The sequence below is a fragment of the Sapajus apella genome, unplaced genomic scaffold, assembly GCF_009761245.1.
Source record: "Sapajus apella isolate SASKATOON/1434 unplaced genomic scaffold, GSC_monkey_1.0 scaffold92, whole genome shotgun sequence".
Classification (NCBI taxonomy): domain Eukaryota; kingdom Metazoa; phylum Chordata; class Mammalia; order Primates; family Cebidae; genus Sapajus; species Sapajus apella.
Genome location: NW_022437032.1, coordinates 1,679,531 through 1,700,741, shown reverse-complemented (window position 1 = coordinate 1,700,741; position 21,211 = coordinate 1,679,531). Strand labels below are relative to the sequence as shown.

The following is a 21,211-nucleotide window of genomic DNA, read 5'->3' as shown; positions in this document are numbered from 1 at the left end:
ATTCTGGTTTTAGCCCTTTGTCAGATGGGTAGATTGCAAAAATTTTTTCCCATTCTGTTGCTTGTCAGTTTGCTCTAATGATTGTTTCCTTTGCTGTACAGAAGCTCTGGAGTTTAATTAGATCCCATTTGTCTATCTTGGCTTTTGTTGCCATTGCTTTTGGTGTTTTAGTCATGAAGTCCTTGCCTATGCCTATGTCCTGAATGGTTTTGCCTACGTTTTTTTCCAGGGTTTTTATGGTGTTAGGTCTTATGTTTAGATCTTTAATCCATCTGGAGTTAATTTTAGTGTAAAGTGTCAGGAAGCAGTCCAATTTCTGCTTTCTGCACATTGCACATTGCTAGCCAGTTTTCCCAACACCATTTATTAAACACGGAATCCTTTTAATAAAATTAAAATTCCTTTTTAAATACTTTTAATAAAATAAAATTTTATTAATATTAAAATCCTCTTAATAAAATAAAAATTGCTTGTTTTTCTCAGGTTTGTCAAAGATCAGATGATTGTAGATGTGTGGTGTTGCTTCTGAGGCCTCTGTTCTGTTCCATTGGTCTATGTCTCTGTTTTGGTACCAGTACCATGTTGTTTTGATTATTGTGGCTTGTAGTATAGTTTGAAGTCAGGCAGCATGATGCCTACATCTTTGTTCTTTTTGCTTAGGATTGTTTTGGCTATGCAGGTTCTCTTTTGGTTCCATATGAAATTTGAAGTGTTTTTTTTCCAGTTCTGTGAAGAAGGTCATTGGTTGCTTGATTGGATAGTGTTGAATCTATAAATTACTTTGGGCAGTATGGCCATTTTCAAGATGTTGATTCTTATCAACCGTGAGCATGGAATGTTTTTCTATCTGTTTGTGTCCTCTCTTATTTCATTGAGCAGTGGTTTGTAGTTCTCCTTGGAGAGGTCCTTTACATCCTTTGTTAGTTGTTTTCCTAGATATTTTGTTCTCTTTGTAGCAATCGTAAATGGGAGTTCACTTCTGATTTGGCTCTCTGTTTGTCTGTTATTGGTGTATAGAAATGCTTGTGATTTCTGCACATTGATTTTATATCCTGAGACTTTGCTGAAGTTGCTTATCAGTTTCAGGAGATTTTGGGCTGAGACGATGGGGCCTTCTAAATATACAATCACGTCATCTGCAAATAAAGACAATTTGGCTTCTTCTTTTCCTAATTGAATACCCTTTCTTTCTTTTCCTTGCCTGATTGTTCTGGCTAGAACTTCCAATACTGTATTGAATAGGAGTTGTGAGAGAGGGCATCCTTGTCTTGTGCCAGATTTCAAAGGGAATGCTCCAGTTTTTGCCCATTCAGTATGATATTGGCTGTGGGTTTGTCATAAATAGCTTTTATTATTTTGTGATATGTTCCATCGATACCTAGTTTATTGAGGGTTTTTAGCATAAAGGGCTGTTGAATTTTGTTGAAGGCCTTCTCTGCATCTATTGAGATAATCATGTGGTTTTTGTCTTTGGTTTTGTTTTTGTGATGGATTACGTTTATAGACTTGCCCATGTTGAGCCAGCCTTGCATCCCCAGGATGAAGCCTACTTGATCATGATAAATAAGCTTTTTGATGTGCATTCTGTTTGCCAGTGTTTTATCAAAAAATTTTGTGTTGATGTTCATCATGGATATTGGCCTGAAGTTTTCTTTTCTTGTTGCATCACTGCCCAGCTTTGGAATTAGGATGATGTTGGTCTCATCAAATGAGTTGGGGAGGATTCCCTCTTTTTGTATTGTTTGGAAAAGTTTCAGAAGGAATGGTACCAGCTCCTCTTTGTACATCTGGTAGAATTCGGCTGTAAACCCATCTGGACCTGGGCTTTTTTTTAGTTGGTAGGCTATTAATTTCAGCCCTTGTTATTGGTCTGTTCAGGGTTTCAACTTCTTCCTAGTTTAGTCTTGGAAGAGTGTAAGTGTCTAGGAATTTATCCATTTCTTCCAGATTTACTGATTGGTGTGCATAGAGTTGTTTGTAGTAATCTCTGATGGTAGTTTGTATTTCTGTGGAATCGGTGGTGATGTCCCCTTTATCATTTTATATTGCATCTATTTCATTCTCTCTTTTATTAGTCTAGCTAGCAGTCTATCTATTTTGTTGATCTTTTCAAAAAACCAGCTCCTGGATTTGTTGATTTTTTGAAGGGTTTTTTGTGTCTCTATCTCCTTCAGTTCTGCTCTGATCTTAGTTATTTCTTGTCTTCTGCTAGCTTTTGAGTTTTTGTTTTTTAATTTTGCTCCTCTAACTCTTTCAATTTTGATGATAGAGTGTCAATTTTAGACCTTTCCTTGCTTCTCTGGTGGGCATTTATTGCTATAAATTGCTCTCTAGACACTGCTTTACATGTGTCCCAGAGATTCTGGTATGTTGTGTCTTCATTCTCATTGATTTCAAAGAACATCTTTGTTTCTGCCTTCATTTCATTGTTTATCCAGTTGACATTCCAGAGCCAGTTGTTCATTTTCCTTGAAGTTGTGCAGTTTTGAGTTAGTTTCTTAATTCTGAGTTCTAATTTGATTGCACTGTGGTCTGAGAGACTGTTTGTTATGATTTCCATTCTTTTTTTTTTTTTTTTGAGACGGAGTTTCGCTCTCGTTACCCAGGCTGGAGTGCAATGGCGCGATCTCGGCTCACTGCAACCTCCGCCTCCTGGGTTCAGGCAATTCTCCTGCCTCAGACTCCTGAGTAGCTGGGATTACAGGCACGCACCACCATGCCCAGCTGATTTTTTGTAATTTTAGTAGAGACGGGGTTTCACCGTGTTGACCAGGATGGTCTCGATCTCTTGACCTCGTGATCCACCCGCCTCGGCCTCTCAAAGTACTGGGATTATAGGCGTGAGCCACCGCGCCTGGCCATGATTTCCATTCTTTTGCATTTGCTGAGGAGTGATTTACTTCCAATTATGTAGTCAATTTTAGAATAAGTGTGACGTGGTGCAGAGAAGAATGTATATTCTGTGGATTTGGGATAGAGAGTTCTGTAAACGTCTGTTAAGTTTGCTTCATCCAGATCTACGGTCAAGTCCTGGATATACTTACTTGTTGATTTTCTGTCTCGTTGATCTGTCTAATATTGACGGTGGAGTGTTAAAGTATCCCACTATTATTGTGCAGCAGCCTAAGTCTCTTTGTAGGTCGTTAAGGACTTGATTCATATATCTGGGTGCTCCTGTATTGGGTGCGTATATATTTAGAATAGTTCGCTCTTCTTGTTGTACTGATCCTTTTACCATTATGTAATGCCCCTCTTTATCTCTTTTGATTTTTGTTGGTTTAAAGTTTGTTTTATCAGAGACTAGTTTTGCCACTCCTGCTTTTTGTTGCTCTCCATTTCCTTGGTAAATCTTCCATCCCTTTATTTTGAGTCTATGTATGTCTTTGCACTTGAGATGGGTCTCCTGAATACAGCACAACAATGGTTCTTGGCTTTTTAGGCAATTTGCCAGTCTGTATCTTTTGATTGGGGCATTTAGTCCATTTACGTTTAATGTTAATATTGTTATGTGTGAATTTGATCCTGCCATTTTATTTCTGGTTGGTTGTTTTGCCCTTTCGTTGGTGTAATTTCTTCATTGTGTCATTGGTCTTTACCCATTTGGTTCTTTGTTGCAGTGGCTGGTACTTGCTTTTTCTTTCTGTGTTTAGTGCCTCCTTCAGGAGCTCTTTTAGGGCAGGTCTGGTAGTGACAAAATCTCTCAGCAATTGCTTGTCCATAAGGATTTTATTTCTCCATCACTTATGAAGCTTAGTTTGGCTGGATGTGAAATTCTGGGTTGAAAGTTTTTAAAGGATGTTGAATTTTGGCCCCCACTATCTTCTGGCTTGGAGGGTTTCTACCAAGAGATCTGCTGTGAGTCTGATGGGCTTCTCTTTGTGGGTAACCCAACCTTTCTCTCTGGCTGCCCTTAGTATTTTTTTCCTTCGTTTCAACCCTGGTGAATCTGACGATTATGTGCCTTGGGGTTGCACTTCTAGAGGAGTATCGTTGTGGTGTTCTCTGTATTTCCTGTATTTGAATGTTGGCCTGCCTTGCTATGTTGGGGAAGTTCTCCTGGGTAATATCCTAAAGAGTGTTTTCCAGCTTGGATTTATTCTTCCCATCATCTTCCGGTACACCGATCAAACGTAGATTAGGTCTTTTCACATAATCCCATATTTCTTGAAGGCATTGTTCATTTCTTTTCACTCTTTGTTGTCTTTTCTTGCTTTCTCGTTTTATTTTATTGAGTTGATCTTCAATCTCTGATATCCTTTCTTCTGCTTGATTGATTCGGCTATTGAAACTTGTGTATGTTTCTCAAAGTTCTTGTGCTGTTTTTCAGCTCCATCAAGTTGTTTATGTTCTTCTCTAAGCTGGTATTCTAGTTAGCACTTCTTCTAACTGTTTTTCAAGATTTTTAGTTTCTTTGCATTGAGATAGAACATGTTCCTTTAACTCAGAGAAGTTTGTTATTACCTACCTTCTGAAGCCTGCTTCTGTCAATTCATCAAATTCATTCTCCATCCAGCTTTGTTCCCTTGCTGGTGAGGAGTTGTGATCTTGTGGTGGGGGAGAGGCGTTCTCGTTTTTGATGGTTTCATTCTTCTTGCGCTGGTTTCTTCCCATCTCCTTGGATTTATATAGTTTTGATCTCAGGTAGCTACTTGGGGAGGCAGACTTTCCTTTGTCTGCCTGCAGAGGCGCTGCTGGCCTGCCACAGATTCAGTGGAGCTGCTGCATCTTTTATTTACTCAGGAACATAAGGCTGGCTTCTGCAATGGTGGCTGCCCTTCCCTGTGCCAAGCTCAATCATTCCTAGTCACTCTCTAACTGATGTTCTGGGTGCAAAACTCTGGAGTGAGAGTTTTCTAGCCTCTAGGCTTTGTGCAGGGGACCCATCCTGCCGTATGGGCTGTTTCCCTGTTTGCAGTTCCCCTTCTTTCTGGGGAGCCGGTGGCTCCATCCAGCCAGCTTTCTGGCTTTCAAGTCAGCCAGTGCTTCTACCTAGATCTATGCTGACAGCCCCGGCGCCTGCCAAAGTTGCTGTTCTGCCCTGTTCAGGCAGCTCACTGAGGCTTTTCAGCCTGGCAAAGATCTCCTGTTCTGTGGGTTGTAGAGGGCTTGGGAGGAGCACTGTATCCAAACCGAAGTCTCAGAGGAGGAGATCCCCTGGTCCTCTGGTTGGTTGCATGCACCTCCTGGGTGGGGCGTTACCCCACCTTGCCTCAACTTGCCCTATTTGGTTTATACCCACTGTCCAACCAGACCCACCAAATGAACCTGGTACCTCATTTGGAATTGTGGAGACCACTCGGCTTCTGTGTCTCTCTCACTGGGAGCTGTTTTCCAGAGCTGCCTCTTATTCAACCATCTTGGGATCCCTTGGTTGTGTACTTTTTTATGGCTGTGTAATATTCTATGGTGTATTTGTATCACATTTTTTTAATCCCATCTACCATTGATGGGTATTTAGGTTAATTCCATATCTTTGTTACTGTGAATAGTGTTGCAATGAACATTCATGTGTATGTGTCTTTGCGGTAAAACAGTTTATATTCCTTTGTGTATACACCCAGTAATGGGATTGCTGAGTTGAATGGTAGTTCTGATTTTAGCTCTTTGAGGAATCACCACACTGCTTTTAACAATGGTTGAACTAATTTACATTCCCACCAACAGTGTATAAATGTTCCCTTTTCTCTGCAACCTTGCCGGCATCTATTATTTTTTACTTTTAATAACAGCCATTCTAACTGGTGTGAGATGGTATCTTATTATGGTTTTTATTTGTGTTTATCTAGTAACCAGTGATATTGAGCTTGTTTTTATATGCTTCTTGACCACACATGTCTTCTTTTGAAAAGGGTCTGTTTGTGTCCTTTGCCTGCTTTTTAATGTTTTTTTTTTTTTTAATGTAACTTTAAGTTCCTTATAGGTGCTGAACATTAGACCTTTGTCAGACACATAGTTTGCAGATATTTCCTCCCATTATGTAGGTTGTCTGTTTAATCTATTAATAGTTTCTATTACTGTGCAGAATCTCTAAAATTTAATTAGGTCCCATTTGTCAATTTTTGCTCTCGTTGCAGTTGCTTTTGGTGTATTCATCATAAAATCTTTACCAGTTTCTATGTCTAGAATGTTATTGCCTAGGATGTCTTTTAGGATTTTTAGTTTTTAGTCTTACATTTAAGTCTTTAATCAATCTTGAGTTTATTTTTGTATATGGTGTAAGGAAGGGGTCCAATTTCAATCTTCTGCGTATGGCTAGCCAGTTATCCCAGCACCATTTATTGAATAGCAAGTCCTTTGCCATTGCTTGTTTTTGTCAGCTTTGTCAAAGATCAGATGGTTATAGCTGTGTGGCCGTATTTCTGGGCTCTGTATTCTGTTTCATTGGTCTATGTGTCTGTTTTTGTACCAGTATCATGCGTTTTGGTTACTGTGGTTCTGTAGTATATTTTGAAGTCATATAATGTTATGTCTTTAGCTTTGTTCTTTTTCCTAGGATTGCCTTGGCTATTGGTATGCTCTTTTCTGGTTGCATGTGAATTTTAAAATAGTTTATATGAAGAATGTCATTGGTCATTTAATAGGAATAGCATTGAACCATAAGTTCCTTTGGGAAGTATGACCATTTTAACAATATTGACTTTTTCTATCCATAAGCATGGAATATTTTTTCATTTGTTTTTGTCATCTCTGATTTCTTTGAGCAGTGTTTTGTAATTCTCATTGTAGAGATTTTCACCTCCTTGTTTAGCTGTATTCCTAGGTATTCTTTTTGTGTTCTGACCATTTTTTTTCTTGCATTGTAGACCTTTTCCTTATTGATCTATAAGGGTTTTATATATTACAAGGAATCAACCTTTATGATATTAAATGCAAATGTTTCCTTTGTCATTGGTCTTTTGATTGATGTTTTGTTTTGTTTTGTTTTAGATTGTGTCTGCCACACAAATGTAGTCAAATATGAGACATTTTTATTTTTGCTGGGTTTTATGTTTTATTTTGGAAAACAAATGATATTAGCAAACAAATGATACTAGCTAATTATGTTATTAGCAAAACTTTCCCATTTTTCTTTCATACAATCATGCATTGCTTAATAACAGGATATGTTCTGAGAAATGTGTCGTTAAGTGATTTCCTCATTGTGTGAACATCATAGAGTGTACTTACACAAACCTAGCTCGTATAGCCTACTATATATCTAGCTTTTATTGTATTGTATAGGACAATATTGTATTCTATTGCTCCTAGGCTACACACCTATATACAGCATGTTACTGTACTGAATACTATAAGCAATTGTAACACCATGGTATGTGTGGATCTAAACATATTGAAATATAGAAGAGGTACACTAAAAATATGGCATAAAAGATAAAACATTGTACATCTGTGTAGGTCATTTACCATGAATGGAGCTCACAGGACTGGAAGTTGCTCTGGATGAGTGAGTGACTGAGTGGTGAGTGAATGTGAAGGCCTAGGACATTACTGTTCACTACTGTAGACTTTATAAACACAGTACATTTAGGCTACAATAAATATATTTTAAAATATTTTTTCTTCAATAATAAATTGACCACTTACTGTAACATTTTTATGTTTTAAACTTTTAATTTTTTTAAACTTTTTGACTCTTGTAAATAACACTTAGCTTAAAACACAAACACATTGTACAGTTATACACAAATATTTTTTCTTTATATTCCTTTTTATAAGCTTTTTTTCTATTTTTTTAACTTGTTATTAAAAATGAAGACACAGACACACACATTGGCCTAGGCCCACATGGGGTCAGGATCATCAATATTACTGCTTTCCACCTCTGCACATTCTTCCACTAGAAGGTCTTCAGGGGAAGTAACGCTTATGAAGCTATTATGTATTATGTCCTATGATGACAATGCCTTTGTCCTAAAGGACCTGCCTGAGGCTGTTTTACAGTTTTTTTAGTAAGCAGGAGTAGACTAAAATAACACTAAAAGTATAGTACAGTAAATACAGGAATCAGTAACATAGTCATTTATTATCATTATGAAGTACTATCCACTATATGGAATAATGTGTGCTGGACTTTTATACAACTGGCAGCACAGTAGGTTTGTTTACAGCAGCATCACCCCCAACTAGTGAGTAATGTGTTGTGCTATGTTATGATGACTACGATATCACTAGAAAATAGGAATTTTTCAGGTCCATTATAAGCTTATGGAACCACCATCATATGTATGGTCTGTGGTTGACTGAAACATCATTATGCAGTGCATGATTGTACTTTTATGATTTTTAAAATATATTTAAGACTTTAATACATTTTGAATTCATTTTTATGTAAGGTATGAAGTAGGGTTACAATTTCTTATTATTTTCTATTCTTTTTCTAAACTTTCTACTCTGTGCCATTGAATCGTCCATCTACTCTTGTACCAATAGCACACTGTTTTACTTACTGTAATTCTGTAATATTTTTGAATATCTGATAGGACTGGAAACTCCTTATTTTTCTACCCCAGAATTTTGTAGGCTATTTTTAGTTATTTACACTTCCCAGTTTTCATCCCCCAACTGTGTGCAACTAACAGTCTCTTTACTTCTCTGGGAAGCACTTCATGAGGATTGAATTGATCTCCGAGGTGCCCTTTTGCTCTAACATTTTAGGGTTCTGTGGTCTATGGGGCAGGGAAAGCAGCATCCACATTTGTTCACTGGATATTTTCTGTCATGCACTTTTGGTCTTAGGACAATGACAGAGATTTTTATGATATTAGGGTGAACTTAGAACCTTAGAATTCTTAGAGAGCAAGATCATGGGCAAGTGGGTGTTAACATCTCTCCTTTAAACTAAAAATGTTGTCACCAACGTTCTTCTTGCAAACAAGCCAGCAGACTTTAAAGTCTGTGTTGCAGTTTCCCAAGGTCTGCCTGGCCTCTCTGCTCTAGACTTGGCAGGCTCCATCTGGCCTGCCATGGAATGCTGGGCCTCTCCACTAGTGTTTTCTTTTCTTTCACAGCTACTTCAGCTCTCGGCTGCTGCTGTGGACAAAGGATGCAGCGTGGGTGAGGTTCTGCAGTCAGTGCTATGCTATGAGAAGCAGCGCCAGCTGAATGAGGCAGTGGGGAATGTCACGGCACTGCAGCTGCTGGACTGGCTGATGGTGAACCTGTGATCAGCAACCCCACTGCTTTCCCCTCTTCCGGCAGTGGGCCTGGCCCTTATCCCCACCCTTCTTTCTCATTTCCACAGCTCCCCCTCTATATCCTTACAGAGCCCTAACATTATCTTCATATCACTCTCATCAAAGACATGTCATCTTATGCTAGTCACTGGATTTTGCAGATTTTCCTGTCCACGAGTGCAAGGACGTAAAATTAAAAAATTACAACTAAATGACTCCACGTGTTTTGCTTTCTTGGGATCCAATGGAACAATCAGGTAGAGAAATCCCAGGAGTGAAAAAATAACTAGATGAATGCCAGAGGTACAGCAGAGCTGGACTGAGGGGCCCTGCTGGAGGTCACTCAGCCTGTCCCCGTCTCTGTCACAATTTGCAGCTTCCTCATTCTCTTAAACTAAACCACAGTTTATCAATAATTCATTTTAGCCTTTTATAACCATGAAAATCAGAAGATACTTTCTAATATTCAATCAAAATCATCCCAATTACAATGTTGAAGACTTGGTTTCCCTTTCTCTGTAGAGCTGCAGACAATGTCCGCCTCCGACTTCATCCATGGTTGAAGTTCGTGTCAAGAATATTCCCAAGGATCTGAATTCTGTTGCTGGTTTTGTTGCTTTCTGGCTGGCTATAGAACCTGGGATAAGATACCTGTTCTAATACTGCTCTGACTTAATATACATATCACCCTACTTAAGAAATACTTTCTGTTCTTATCCTGAATTTTCTGTGGAATTTTATATTCTTGACCCTTCTTTCCTTTTAGAAACTTTTCCATTGGCTTCTAATTTTCTTCCTGTATCTCTGGGTCTCTTGGGGGACCTCCTCAACTCTGTCAACTCCTTTTATGTTTATCTTTCCTAGGACTTACTTTCAACCCTCTGCTATTCTAACTCAAATCTTCCCTGGGAGATTGCATCCAAATCCATTGCTTTAATGACTTGGTGTCAATGTTCATAAAATGTTATGCAACAATTAAAATGAAAAGTGTATTGAGGGGAGGTTATTCCAAATGGCAAGTAAAAAAGAAAACTAAAACTATTTTTATATATTCTATATTGTTTCTGATGTTATAATCTTGTTTCACGTAGAATTCTATCTGCCCTATTATAATCACATAAAGGTTATGTATTTGTGTAGATAAGGATTAGAAAGGGAAGTAAGAAGGCATACTTAGATTTGCGGTATGATAGATAAATGAATGTGTCCTGCTTGTTCCCCTCCTTTGGGAAAACTTCCATCCCTTGCTCTAGTCTAGAGAAGCATCAGTCACAGTACCTTCACCATCACTGTGGGCTTGGGGCCCTGACTGGCCAAGCATCCCAGTCTCCCAGGCACAGTTTCTGTGTCACAATCATTTTGGAGACTTCCTGTCAGCAAAGAAGCCTGCATCTTTTGACTGGATGTTGGTGGTTAATTTCTGGGCAGAGCCTGTCATCAGGATGGAGTTAACCATAGAGAGAAGCAAGGTTAATAGATGAAGAGGAAGTCTGAACCCTACAACCTCATTTGAATTCCTGGATCCCGCTGTGCCTGAAACTACATCTACCCTTTCTGATTCCCCAATTATATAAGTCAATAAATGTCTTCTGTTGTTTAAGCTACTTTTGAATTCAGCTTCTATCATTTTCAAATAAAATCCTGACATAAGTTGGCAGTCACGAGCAAGAACAAAAAAAAAATGTATTTGTTTAGAGTTCCATTAATGATTCTATAACATTAATAGTTAAAAACTATTCCCACACCAACACACAAACACATATGGAATGAATTTAAGTGTGAGGACATCCTCCCCCATGCCTCATAAGAGAAATCACGCCAACTGGCCATATTAATAAGAGTTTTTTTAAAATAAACTTTTATGTATTAAAAAGCAACAGTCTGAAGTATTGTCCAATATAAGTGCTGTCTTAATACAAATCACTGGTGGAAAGGAGCAGGACACACTCTCAGCAAAGGTCATACAATAGGGGGTAAAATGTTTGTGTTCTTTGGGGAGGAATTTTTGCTCTGTCCTGTGGAGGTCATGGAGACTTCTGCCCCAACAGCTGCCTCTGACTTCGGGGGAGCTTCTACCAGTTGAGGCAGCTGAACAGTGTCAGCTGTGTGCTGGAGAGAGTCCCCCTGATCACCCGAATGCTGAATATGCCTCATGGGGCCATCTTTTGTTTTTTCTGTAGTCTCTTTGGTGATCTCATCTGCTGAAGGAGAGAGAAGACAGAAGGAACAAGCATTCAAATGGGGACTATGTGAGAACTGTCCTTTAGGCTGTAAATCACTTAGTGGAAACCATGACTGGGATGATATAAAAACAGTTCATTTGTAAAGCGCGTTCAATGTGCCAGGCATTATTCTAAGCACTTTGCATTTACTAATTCATCTGACCATTTCAGCGACCCAGGAGAATGGGCATTATTTTCATTCTCATAAATGGAGATACTGAGCTATAGAGAGGTTAAGTCCATACCTGATAACTGGTGGAGCCAGAATTTAATCCCAGGTAACCCGACTTGTGACCACGTACCTAACCACTAGGCTATATTGCACATAAAAATTTGCATAATACCATCATCTGGCACTGACAGAAATTCTAAAGATACTTATAGGGCATAAAGGGGTGGACACACTTAAGGAAAAGGGGAGGAGGAGAAAGGAAATTGATTATAGGAGAATAATGGAAAATCCTAATAAGGAGCAAAAAAGGAAAATCCCAAAGGTAAGAAATGGCAGGCTTCCTGGACTATGGGAATAGGACTGGCTATTTGACAGGCTGTATCTTTTTTGCTCGAGTGATGACGGCCTTGAACCTTGATCTTCCTTGTCTCAGAGGGGAAAACGAAACTGGATTTCCTCAGGGTCTGGGGCCTGAGCTGTGGCTTGAGGTTCCTAGACTGATGAATCCAAGCATGCTTGAGGGCCTGGTCCGGGGTCATGCGAAGAGAAGGTTCCCATCTGCACCCCATCAAAGCCCAGCATGGGTTACTGTTTTACTTCCTTTTTATATTAAAACATTTAAAAAACCCAATAAAGATTTTTATTTAAGCTATGTTGATATCTCAAAGATATGATCATAGAACAGAGATTATGGCATATAACTTAAAAGTACCTGGAAACAGCTGCTGAAAATAATCTTTTTAGAAGATGTGTATAATAAGCCAGGGAATATATATTACACTCCAAGTCTTCCAGAATGCCTAGAAATTTCTTTATAAGAAATATTATTTTACAATAGCTTAATCAATGGGATTTAGGGTTTGGTAAGCTAAGCATATTAAAAACAAAGAGATGCTTAATTTCAATTTCCAGACTACAGAATTGGGGCCTCCAAATATACTGCAAGAAGAGTTACAGAATTCTAGAATATAAAGATTTGCAAGGAGACTTGGATATAATCTAATCAAACTCCTAATTCAGCAGCAGAATACATTGACCAAACTCCCATCATGGAATCACCCTACAATTCTTGAATAATTTCAGTGACAAGGCACTAACTCTCAGAACCATCTATTCCAATTTTGAAAAACTCTGATTCTTTGAAAGTTGTTGATTTGTATTGTACCAAAACTGGTTTGCTTCCCAGTAACTTGTACCCAGGTCCTGATTGAACCCATTACCATGATACAAAATAACTAATTCTTCTTTTATGTTTCAGCCCTTCAACTATCTGAAAATATTTACATCGCTACTAACTAATGATTATATGCTATGGTTTTCACCATCTGGCCACCTTCTGAGATAAGGACATTTTAGCAGTTGTCTAACTAATGTCCACCATGGTGGGAATAGCTTCTATAACTGCAGAGAGACAGTATTAACACTCTAGACTAATCAAGGTTCTAAATAGCTCAAACTCTCATTTCTGTGTTAAATGAACTGCTGTTACACAAATCTCTCCTTTCCTGGATTTTTGGAGTTAGCCTACAAAGTCTAAACACAAGGCTTTACATCTATGCCTATTGAACTTGGCTCAACACTTTTAGTCTCTCATTCCAAAGATTTGCTAATTAGCTATATATATGGTAACAGTCCCCGTCAGCTTGACTGCCTCTTGCAAGTTATGAGTAATCAGTCTTTCGCAGTAAAGAAGAAAATAATGTGGTTGGGTGCCGTGGCTCAATCCTGTAATCCCAGCACTTTAGGAGGCCGAGGCGGGCGCATCATGAGGTCAGGAGATCAAGACCATCCTGGCTAACATGGTGAAACCCCATTTCTACTAAAAATACAAAAAAAATTAGCCAGGCTTGGTGGCACATGCCTGTAGTCCCAGCAACTCCGTAGGCTGAGACAAGAGAATCGCATGAACCCGGGTGGTGGAGGCTGCAGTGAGCCAAGATCATGCCACCGTACTCCAGACTGGGCGACAGAGCAAGACTACATCTCAAAAAAAGAAAGAAAGAAATGAAAATAACGTCTTCCTTGGTGCTGAGCTGTATTCTGGATGGTTGGGGTTTCCGTATAACCCATCTGTCTCAGCAGTTGGTTTCTGTTTGTTAAGGTAGAGGTAAAGATGGGGTACAGAATCCCTCTTTACCTTGATTATTCTGATAAGTGAATAGCATGACCCTCTAAGTTGGGAATACTTTCATCGCTACCTCATGGTTCACCCTCTGAGCTAGTACCGAAATCTGAAGCTTGGGGTGGAATAAGACAATTATTCTGAACTTTCAGTTATCCCTTTTGTCTGAATAATAAAGCGCATATTGGTTCGTATGGCATACGAGCCCCCCATGGTTTGACTTCACCTACATAATTCCATTATTGCCTTCGGCTGAATTCCTTAGTTGACGCTAATGTAATAGCTCTCAAGTTTTTCTTCCAATCCTCATCAAGACAGGAATCATTCTAGCTATAGCCAATTCCAAGTTTTCTAGCTGTCACTTTCTCTTATCTTCCTTTTAACTTAAGAGAGTACAAAAATGCTTGAATGAATCTGCTTTTATTTTCACGTGCACACATGAAATAGCAACTCAACTTTTGTATTCAGAAGAATAAGGCTTTGCTGTGTGTTTGGATTTGAATCTGCTAGAGGCAACTCTTAGTCTAAGAAGTGTAAAGGAGAAAACAAAGCTTTCTTACAAACAAGAGAATATATATCTCATATACATTCTATATCTGTAGTATTAATTATCAAAAAGTGCTCATATTTAGTTACAGCTAAAGAGGAAAAATAATTTCTTATAACAAACATGTTAATAGGTTAAGTGAGTGAATATAATTTCTTATTGCAATCATGGGTTTTATGAGCTTTGTGTTTATCACATTAAAGATGAAACTTGTGGGAATTTAGAAAATGGTATTTAATGGTTTAGTATCTCAGACAGCTTCTGGTTCCCCCTCTGAAACTTAGAATAATAACATAGAGAACCTGTTTAGATTTAAATTATTTGCTTTTGATGATTAGGCTCTGTGATTGGTAGAATGTGAGAATTCTCTGACTTTCCTTATCTTTATTTAGAAGTATAACAACACAATCATCTCATAAAAAGTAAGTTTTCCAAATATTATTAAAATAATATACAGTTATTTAAAAATTGAGAAAGTACAAATAGGAAAAAATAAATCGACTTCATGCTACCACCCAGTGACAAATGCTGAGAGTTTTGTATGTTTCTTTCTATGTATTCTATCTATGGGTAGATTTAAAATTTTAAGTTAGAATCACAAAGCACAAATATTATAGTTTACTTTTATTATATATCATATTTTATAGTATTACATATACAATTAATACTGATTTCTACTTGAATAATAAAATTCATGTTTATAAAATAGGGAAAATTGTAAAGATAGAAGAAAAAGTCACCTTTTATTTATGGCGCCTATATATAAAAACACTGTTATATGTTAACATTTTTACATATTTTATTTCTGTGTTTTTCCAAATATATCTATATTTACATAGATAGGGGTTTTTGAAAGTAAAATTGAAATTGTAATTTCATACGCTACCTTTTTTTTAGCATGTTTCACCATGCCATTACTTTCAAAATTGGCATTGTGATAAACGCATATCACTGTGAGAATCTTATGCCCCTTAACCTAGTCTGTTTTCTGAAACTCTTAGAGGAGTTCCAAGGCTTCCTTTTTATAAACACGGCTTCAATAAACACTCTCATGTAAGTAGGCTATTTCCGGTTTTATGTCTACTTTTGCAGCCTAACTGGCCAGAAATATTATTATTCTTAAAACAATAAAAATTCTATTCATTTTATTAACCACTTTCTAAACATTGCTAAGCATCAATCTCTTTTCCAAGTGGCAGTGTGTCAGCATTGAGAGTCAGGGCTGCTTTTTATCCTCTTCCTTATAACTTCAGGGCCTGAAAAGTCGTTCATTGTCAATGGGTGCCATGATGTCTTCAATCTCATCTTTATTTATTTATTTATTTATTATTTTTTTGAGATGGAGTCTTGCTCTGTCACCCAGGCTGGGGTGCAGTGGTGCAATCTCGGCTCACTGCAACCTCAATCTCCTGGGCTCAAGTGATTCTCCTGCCTCAGCCTCCTGAGTAGCTCGGATTACAGGCACGTGCCACCACATCCAGCTAATTTTTTGTATTTTTAGTAGAGGCGGGGTTTCACCATGTTGGCCAGGCTGGTCTTGAACTCCTGACCTCAGGTGATCCATCTGCCTTGGCCTCCCAAAGTTCTCGCCTTACAGGCATGAGCCACTGCACCTGGCCCAATTTCATCTTTTATCTTCAAAAAAGAGATAAGTCATGATGACTTTTGAGACTTTTACAAGCATCAATGCAGTGGCTGAGCTCACAGTATGGCTTCTCTCAGCTATTTTTTTTTTTTGTCATTCACATGTGTAGTGTGAGCTGGTTATTATTTTGTTGTTGTGTTGGTGGTGGGTTGTGTTGGTTCAGGGGGGTTGTTGTTGGCTTTGTTTTTGGATGCACCCTTAGCCTGTCTCCTCATTAAGGTCTGTGTCAGTTTTTCACAAATGCACACAGCAAGTTAATTCAGCATGTGATCTATAAAATAAAAAGCACCGAAAATCAGCACAACATCCGTAGTTGTAATTTGTGTGTGCATGGAAACATAGTAAGGATGCTTTTCATTTTCATTTAGAGAGTTTTATCTCTATAGCTATCTATGTTTAGAAGCATCTCACACCAACCTAAAGTACATTGCCGTATTTTACCTTTCTGTTCCCCTTGTCTTGACATTTATAATGGCAAAGGAATAAGTTTTCTCTAAACATCTTCAGGTTCTTTGTGGCAAACAACATATACCCTGTAACTAGATTCAGCAGCAGAATTGATAAGGGAGTTGGAATGTGCATAGACTCTTCGTGAGAGCGAAGGAATCTGCAGTGAAGGAAAGCATCCCGGCACAACATTGAAATCACCTTGCCGGCCTGCTGATGACCAGGGTCCCAGCACCTCTGGCCAAGCTTGTGATGGACTGAGACACAAGCTTTCCTTAAACACACCCATCTCCCAGACAAGAGCAGTATCCCCAATCCCCTAAAGCAGCTTTCTACGCCTTCCTGGTACATTCCCTTTTGCATTCTGTGTCCCCGGTCTGCTGAGAGCACCAAGGGAAATAAACCATGCCTGTTTTCTTCATCTCTGTAGTTGCAGCACCAACGGGGAAGTGCGTCACTGGGGCCAGGGTGTTTTCATGAGGCCCTCTTTTCTGCTGCTCCAGGTCCCTCTGCAGGCTGCTCTCATGGCCAGGAAGGAATTCTCCATGGCTCCTTTCCTCTCTCCCCCATTATTCTCGTAGAAATCGGAGTCTAGCACTGGTGAATCTGATTGGCTTGACCTAGGCCTGCATCCTAGCTTAAAAGATGCTGGGAAGTTGAGTTCTGATTTTTAGAATGGAGAGGCAAGACTCACGACCTGGACATTTCCATAAATATAAAGAAAAATATTCAAATGATATTTGAAGGTCACAAATATGTAAGATGCCCTCTTTACTGCAAAACAGCCCCCTCTATAAGCAGCGTCTATGTGAAGTGGTTTCCTAGCTCAATGCAATGTGCCTACTGGGTTCTGAATAAATCCTTGTTGAGTGGATCGCACTAGGAAATTTATATTTTAATTCAAACGTTCTGTAACTGCTGCTTATAACAAGCACTGACTCCTTTCTTAATCTCAAAGTTGTTATAAGCAGGTACCCTTGAAATAAACAGGTTAACTAGTGGTTTGTTTCATAAAGGTCTAAACCACTGTGTACAATGAAGGGCTTTTAAAAATGCTATGTTTTTTGCCAGGTAAAAATTCGATTAAGAATTCAAACTAGCAAAAGATGATGCTATTTTGCCCCAAAGAGAGTGGTTTCCTGGGTTTTATGTCATCTTGCTTTGCAACGTGTAGCCAATTCTTCAGGGGTTTCAGAGAGAAAAATCACATGCCAGATTCTGGAGTCATAGTGACATCTGGCGAAGAAAGGAGGGTCGCTCAGACAGTGAGTCCCCATGATCACAGTGTGTGTGGGTACTAGACCTAGCCAAAAAAACAAAACCAAACAAATAGTATGCAATAAGTTATGGACTCTTGTACATTGTAATGGAGCGAATTCCTCAAAAGCTTATGTTGTATTATATATTACTGTATTAATCTCTAAATACACAGTCACTCATTTATTCATGCACTGATTTATTCATTAGTTAACATATGTTAAACACATACTTCCCCGTTGGTGCTGCAACTGCAGAGATGAAGAAAACAGGCATGGTTTATTTCCCTTGGTGCTCTCAGTTGAACAGGGACACAGAATGCAAAAGGGAATGTACCAGGGAGGTGTAGAAAGCTGTTTTAGGGGGTAGGGGATGCTGCTCTTGTCTGCGAGATGGGTGTGTTTAAGGAAAGCTTGCGTCTCAGTCCGTCTATGCTGTGACAACTGAAGTCCTGGGTCTGGATGATTTATAAACAATAGAAATGTATTCCTGACAATTCTGGAGGCTGGGAAATCCAAGATCAAGGCACCTGTAGGTTTGGTGGCTGGTGAGAGGTCCAGTTTCTCCTTCTAAGATGCCACCTTGTTGCTATGTGCTCTGTAGGGCAGAATGCCGTCCTGACATGGTAGAAGAGCAGAAGAGAATGAACCCTGATACGGTTGGGCTATGTCCTCACTCAAAATCTCATCTTGAATTGTAATCCCCATAATCCCCATGTGTCAAGGGAAAAACCAGGTGGAGGTAACTGAATCATGGGGGTGGTTTCCCCTACTCTGTTGTCGTGATAGTGAGTTCTCACGAGATCTGATGGCTTTATAAGTGTTGGGTCGTTCTTCCTGCATTCATTCTCCCCTTTGCTGCCCTGTGAAGAAGGTGCCTTGCTTTCCCTTTGCCTCCCGTCATGATTGTAAGTTTCCTGAGGTTTCCCCAGCCATACAGAACTGTGAGTCAATTAAACCTATTTCTTTTTAAAATTACCCAGACTTGGGCAGTTCTTTATAGCAGTGGGAGAATGGACTAGCACAAACCCATTCCCTCAAGCCCTTCTAGAAAGGACCCAACCCCACTATTGAGGGTTCTATCCTGAGACTTAAAAGGCCCCCACCTCATAATCTGACCATGTTGCCCATTACATTTCAACATGTGAATTCTGGAGGATACATTCAGATCATAGCAGCTTCCTAGATGGAGTAACATAGACGCTGAGTCTTGAGGATGGGTAGAAGGTAGCTGGGTGAACAATAGGAAAAAGGCATTGTAGGCAGCAGGAAAAGCAAGTGCAAAGGCCCTGAGGCTGGAGGGAGTGTGTAGCATCCACAGGATGGAGGCCCAAGGGAGTGGAGCACAGTGAGGGAGGGGAAAGATGGTGGGAAATAAGGTGAGGGAGGGGAAAGATGGTGGGAAATAAGGTCAGGGAGGGAGGCTAGGCCCTGGTAAGAAATTTAAGTGCAGCGGGCAGACAATGAAACGTTTCACACAGAGTTATGGAAAAACCATTTGCAAAATTGTTTAGCTAAATACAAACTGGAGATACTTTACATTATCCAGCACAATAAGAATCGAAAGAAGTGCAAAATATTCCGAAGGTGGACTTGAATGAGTCTGGGAATAGTGTCATGTTCCTCGGGTGCCCTCTGCAGGCGCCAAACCAAATTGCTGTGTGGCTCTGGGGGTTCACTCCTTCTTGCCCCTCCGTCGTCATGGCCAGTGTGGAAGGGGAATCTGATCAAAGTTTCCTTTTTAAATCTTAGAACCAGGAGCCTGGAGCAGGTGTTGCAGGTTCTGGAGGGCACCCAGGCGTGTACTGCCAGGAAATGATCTGATAACCTCATTGTCGCTCTGTGACAAAATCGAAATTAAACTGGGACATGTCTGGACAATTCTGTAGCTTACATACCAATTCAAATAGGTTTTGTTTTTTTTTCTCTTAGTTTTCAGTCAACATACTGACCATTTCTGTCCTTATATCTTCTTCATAGGTGTTCATGATGTTAATTGCACAGTCTTTTATTATAACTGTATGAGTTTTTATTGGAGCTATAGATAGGATTTATATTAATAATAGTTTGTAACAGCCTGTATAATTTACTTATATATTTTGGTTATGATCTTTTTTTCTATCCATAGAATGTAAGCCACAGGAGGACAAGGTGTTTTGTCTGTTTTTTTTGGTGTTAAACCCTCAGTGCTGGGCACCTGCCCTTCTTGGTCTAATCAACATGCCACAGTCCTCAGGGACCACTCCCACCAGATTCGAGCTCTTTCTTCCCTGAACTCCTCCCAGGGCTGCAGCGTCTGGTGCTATGATTTTGGTTGATGGTTTGTTTGTCAGCCGTAAGCTTCATGATGCCAAACACCTTGTCTGCTTTATTTTTCTACTCGCAATAGCATCTAGCATGGTACAAATTTCTAACAGATACATACACAAATTCTCTCATTTAGGTATGTTAGAACAGAGGGCTGGGGGTTACAAGTTCATAGACCTGGAGGGCCTGACAGGTGAGTGCACGGATGGGCAGGTGCTCTACATGTACCTGTGTGTGCTCTGTGAGTGGGAGTCTGCTGGGCCTAGGAGAAAGCCTGCTGGCTGAACGTGCTGGTCCAAAGTGGCACCAGCAGCTGCCATCATGCAGAAACACAGGTGCAATGTCACCAGGACTCTGATTTTACTAACTCAAGAAAAACTAAAAATCTCAAATATTTGTTCTGTTAAAGACAAATACCATATGGGTCAAAGAAAACATAGCTTGGATCCAGTCAGTGGGTGGCCAGTTTTCAACCCAGCATAAGGGAATGTCTTTTCAAATGCTCATTGTTGATTCTACTCCCTGACCCACCAAATCCAAATGCTTCCACTTGTACCCCACGCTTCTCCCCAGAGAGCCAGGGATAGTTCCCAGCTGGAGCAAGGACCAGAAACAAATGTCGGAAATGCTCCCATCAGGAAATGAGAAGATGCTCAGCAGAAGACTTTAAAGTCCCTTTGCCATGCAGACTTGCAGAACTAGTTTTTCTGCTAGGAGAGAGATTAGCTCAAAGGATGGCAAGGTCAGGGGAGAGGAGAGGGACAGGAATGGTGAGAAGCAGAATGACAAGGAAAGCCTCTAAACAAGGGGAAGCCAGGGGCTTCAGAAAGAGCTGAGTCAGCGGCAAGACTGCTGGGAGTCACCATCATCCTCTGTCCAGATTCAGAGGCACTGCCCTGAGCCCAGAGACTCTCTGCCCAGTGCCTTTTCTCTCTGTTTTTGCATAGCCTGTGTGGGGAACTAATACCGGGAGAAGTGTCCAGAATCTCGTGATAGTGATGGAATAGACGAAGACTCAGAGCATCTGATTGGAGCCATGGCTTCTTTGAGCTGTGAATTCAGCTCAGTCATCCCCTACCTCCATATCATCTGTTAGAGGAGACAATGCCCCCTAGCCCTTCTGTCTCTGGAGCCCGTGTCTCCTGGTTCAATCTCTCAGCTCAATGACTAGTTAACAAGGCACTTGGACATTAAGGAGACGTGGTGATGAATAAGTGGGCCCTGCACGAGGCAGCCCCCTCAGGGTTTGTCAGTGGCACATGTATTAGCATTTGGACCGATCTGCTTTTATTACTATTATTGACATTCATGTATTTATTT

At 39.7% G+C, this 21,211-nt stretch overlaps 1 protein-coding gene and 1 long non-coding RNA gene across 5 annotated transcripts in view; both read left to right on the top strand.

Moving 5' to 3' along the window:
• AKAP3 (A-kinase anchoring protein 3) overlaps positions 1–10,777 on the top strand; it is a 37,336-nt gene extending 26,559 nt beyond the window's left edge. For 3 of the 4 annotated variants that reach the window (XM_032255948.1, XM_032255949.1, XM_032255947.1), the window contains exon 5: positions 9,009–10,777. In XM_032255948.1, the coding sequence (XP_032111839.1) occupies positions 9,009–9,164 (156 nt within the window). In that variant the 3' untranslated portion in view covers positions 9,165–10,777. The remainder of the gene's footprint in view (positions 1–9,008) is intronic. The other variant, XM_032255946.1, reaches the window with a different exon arrangement.
• A 5,918-nt stretch (positions 10,778–16,695) lies between these two features.
• On the top strand, positions 16,696–19,138 carry LOC116535139. The gene is made up of 2 exons (XR_004262060.1): positions 16,696–18,932; positions 18,964–19,138. It is a non-coding gene; the product is annotated as an uncharacterized LOC116535139 (long non-coding RNA).
• Positions 19,139–21,211: the final 2,073 nt, after the last annotated feature.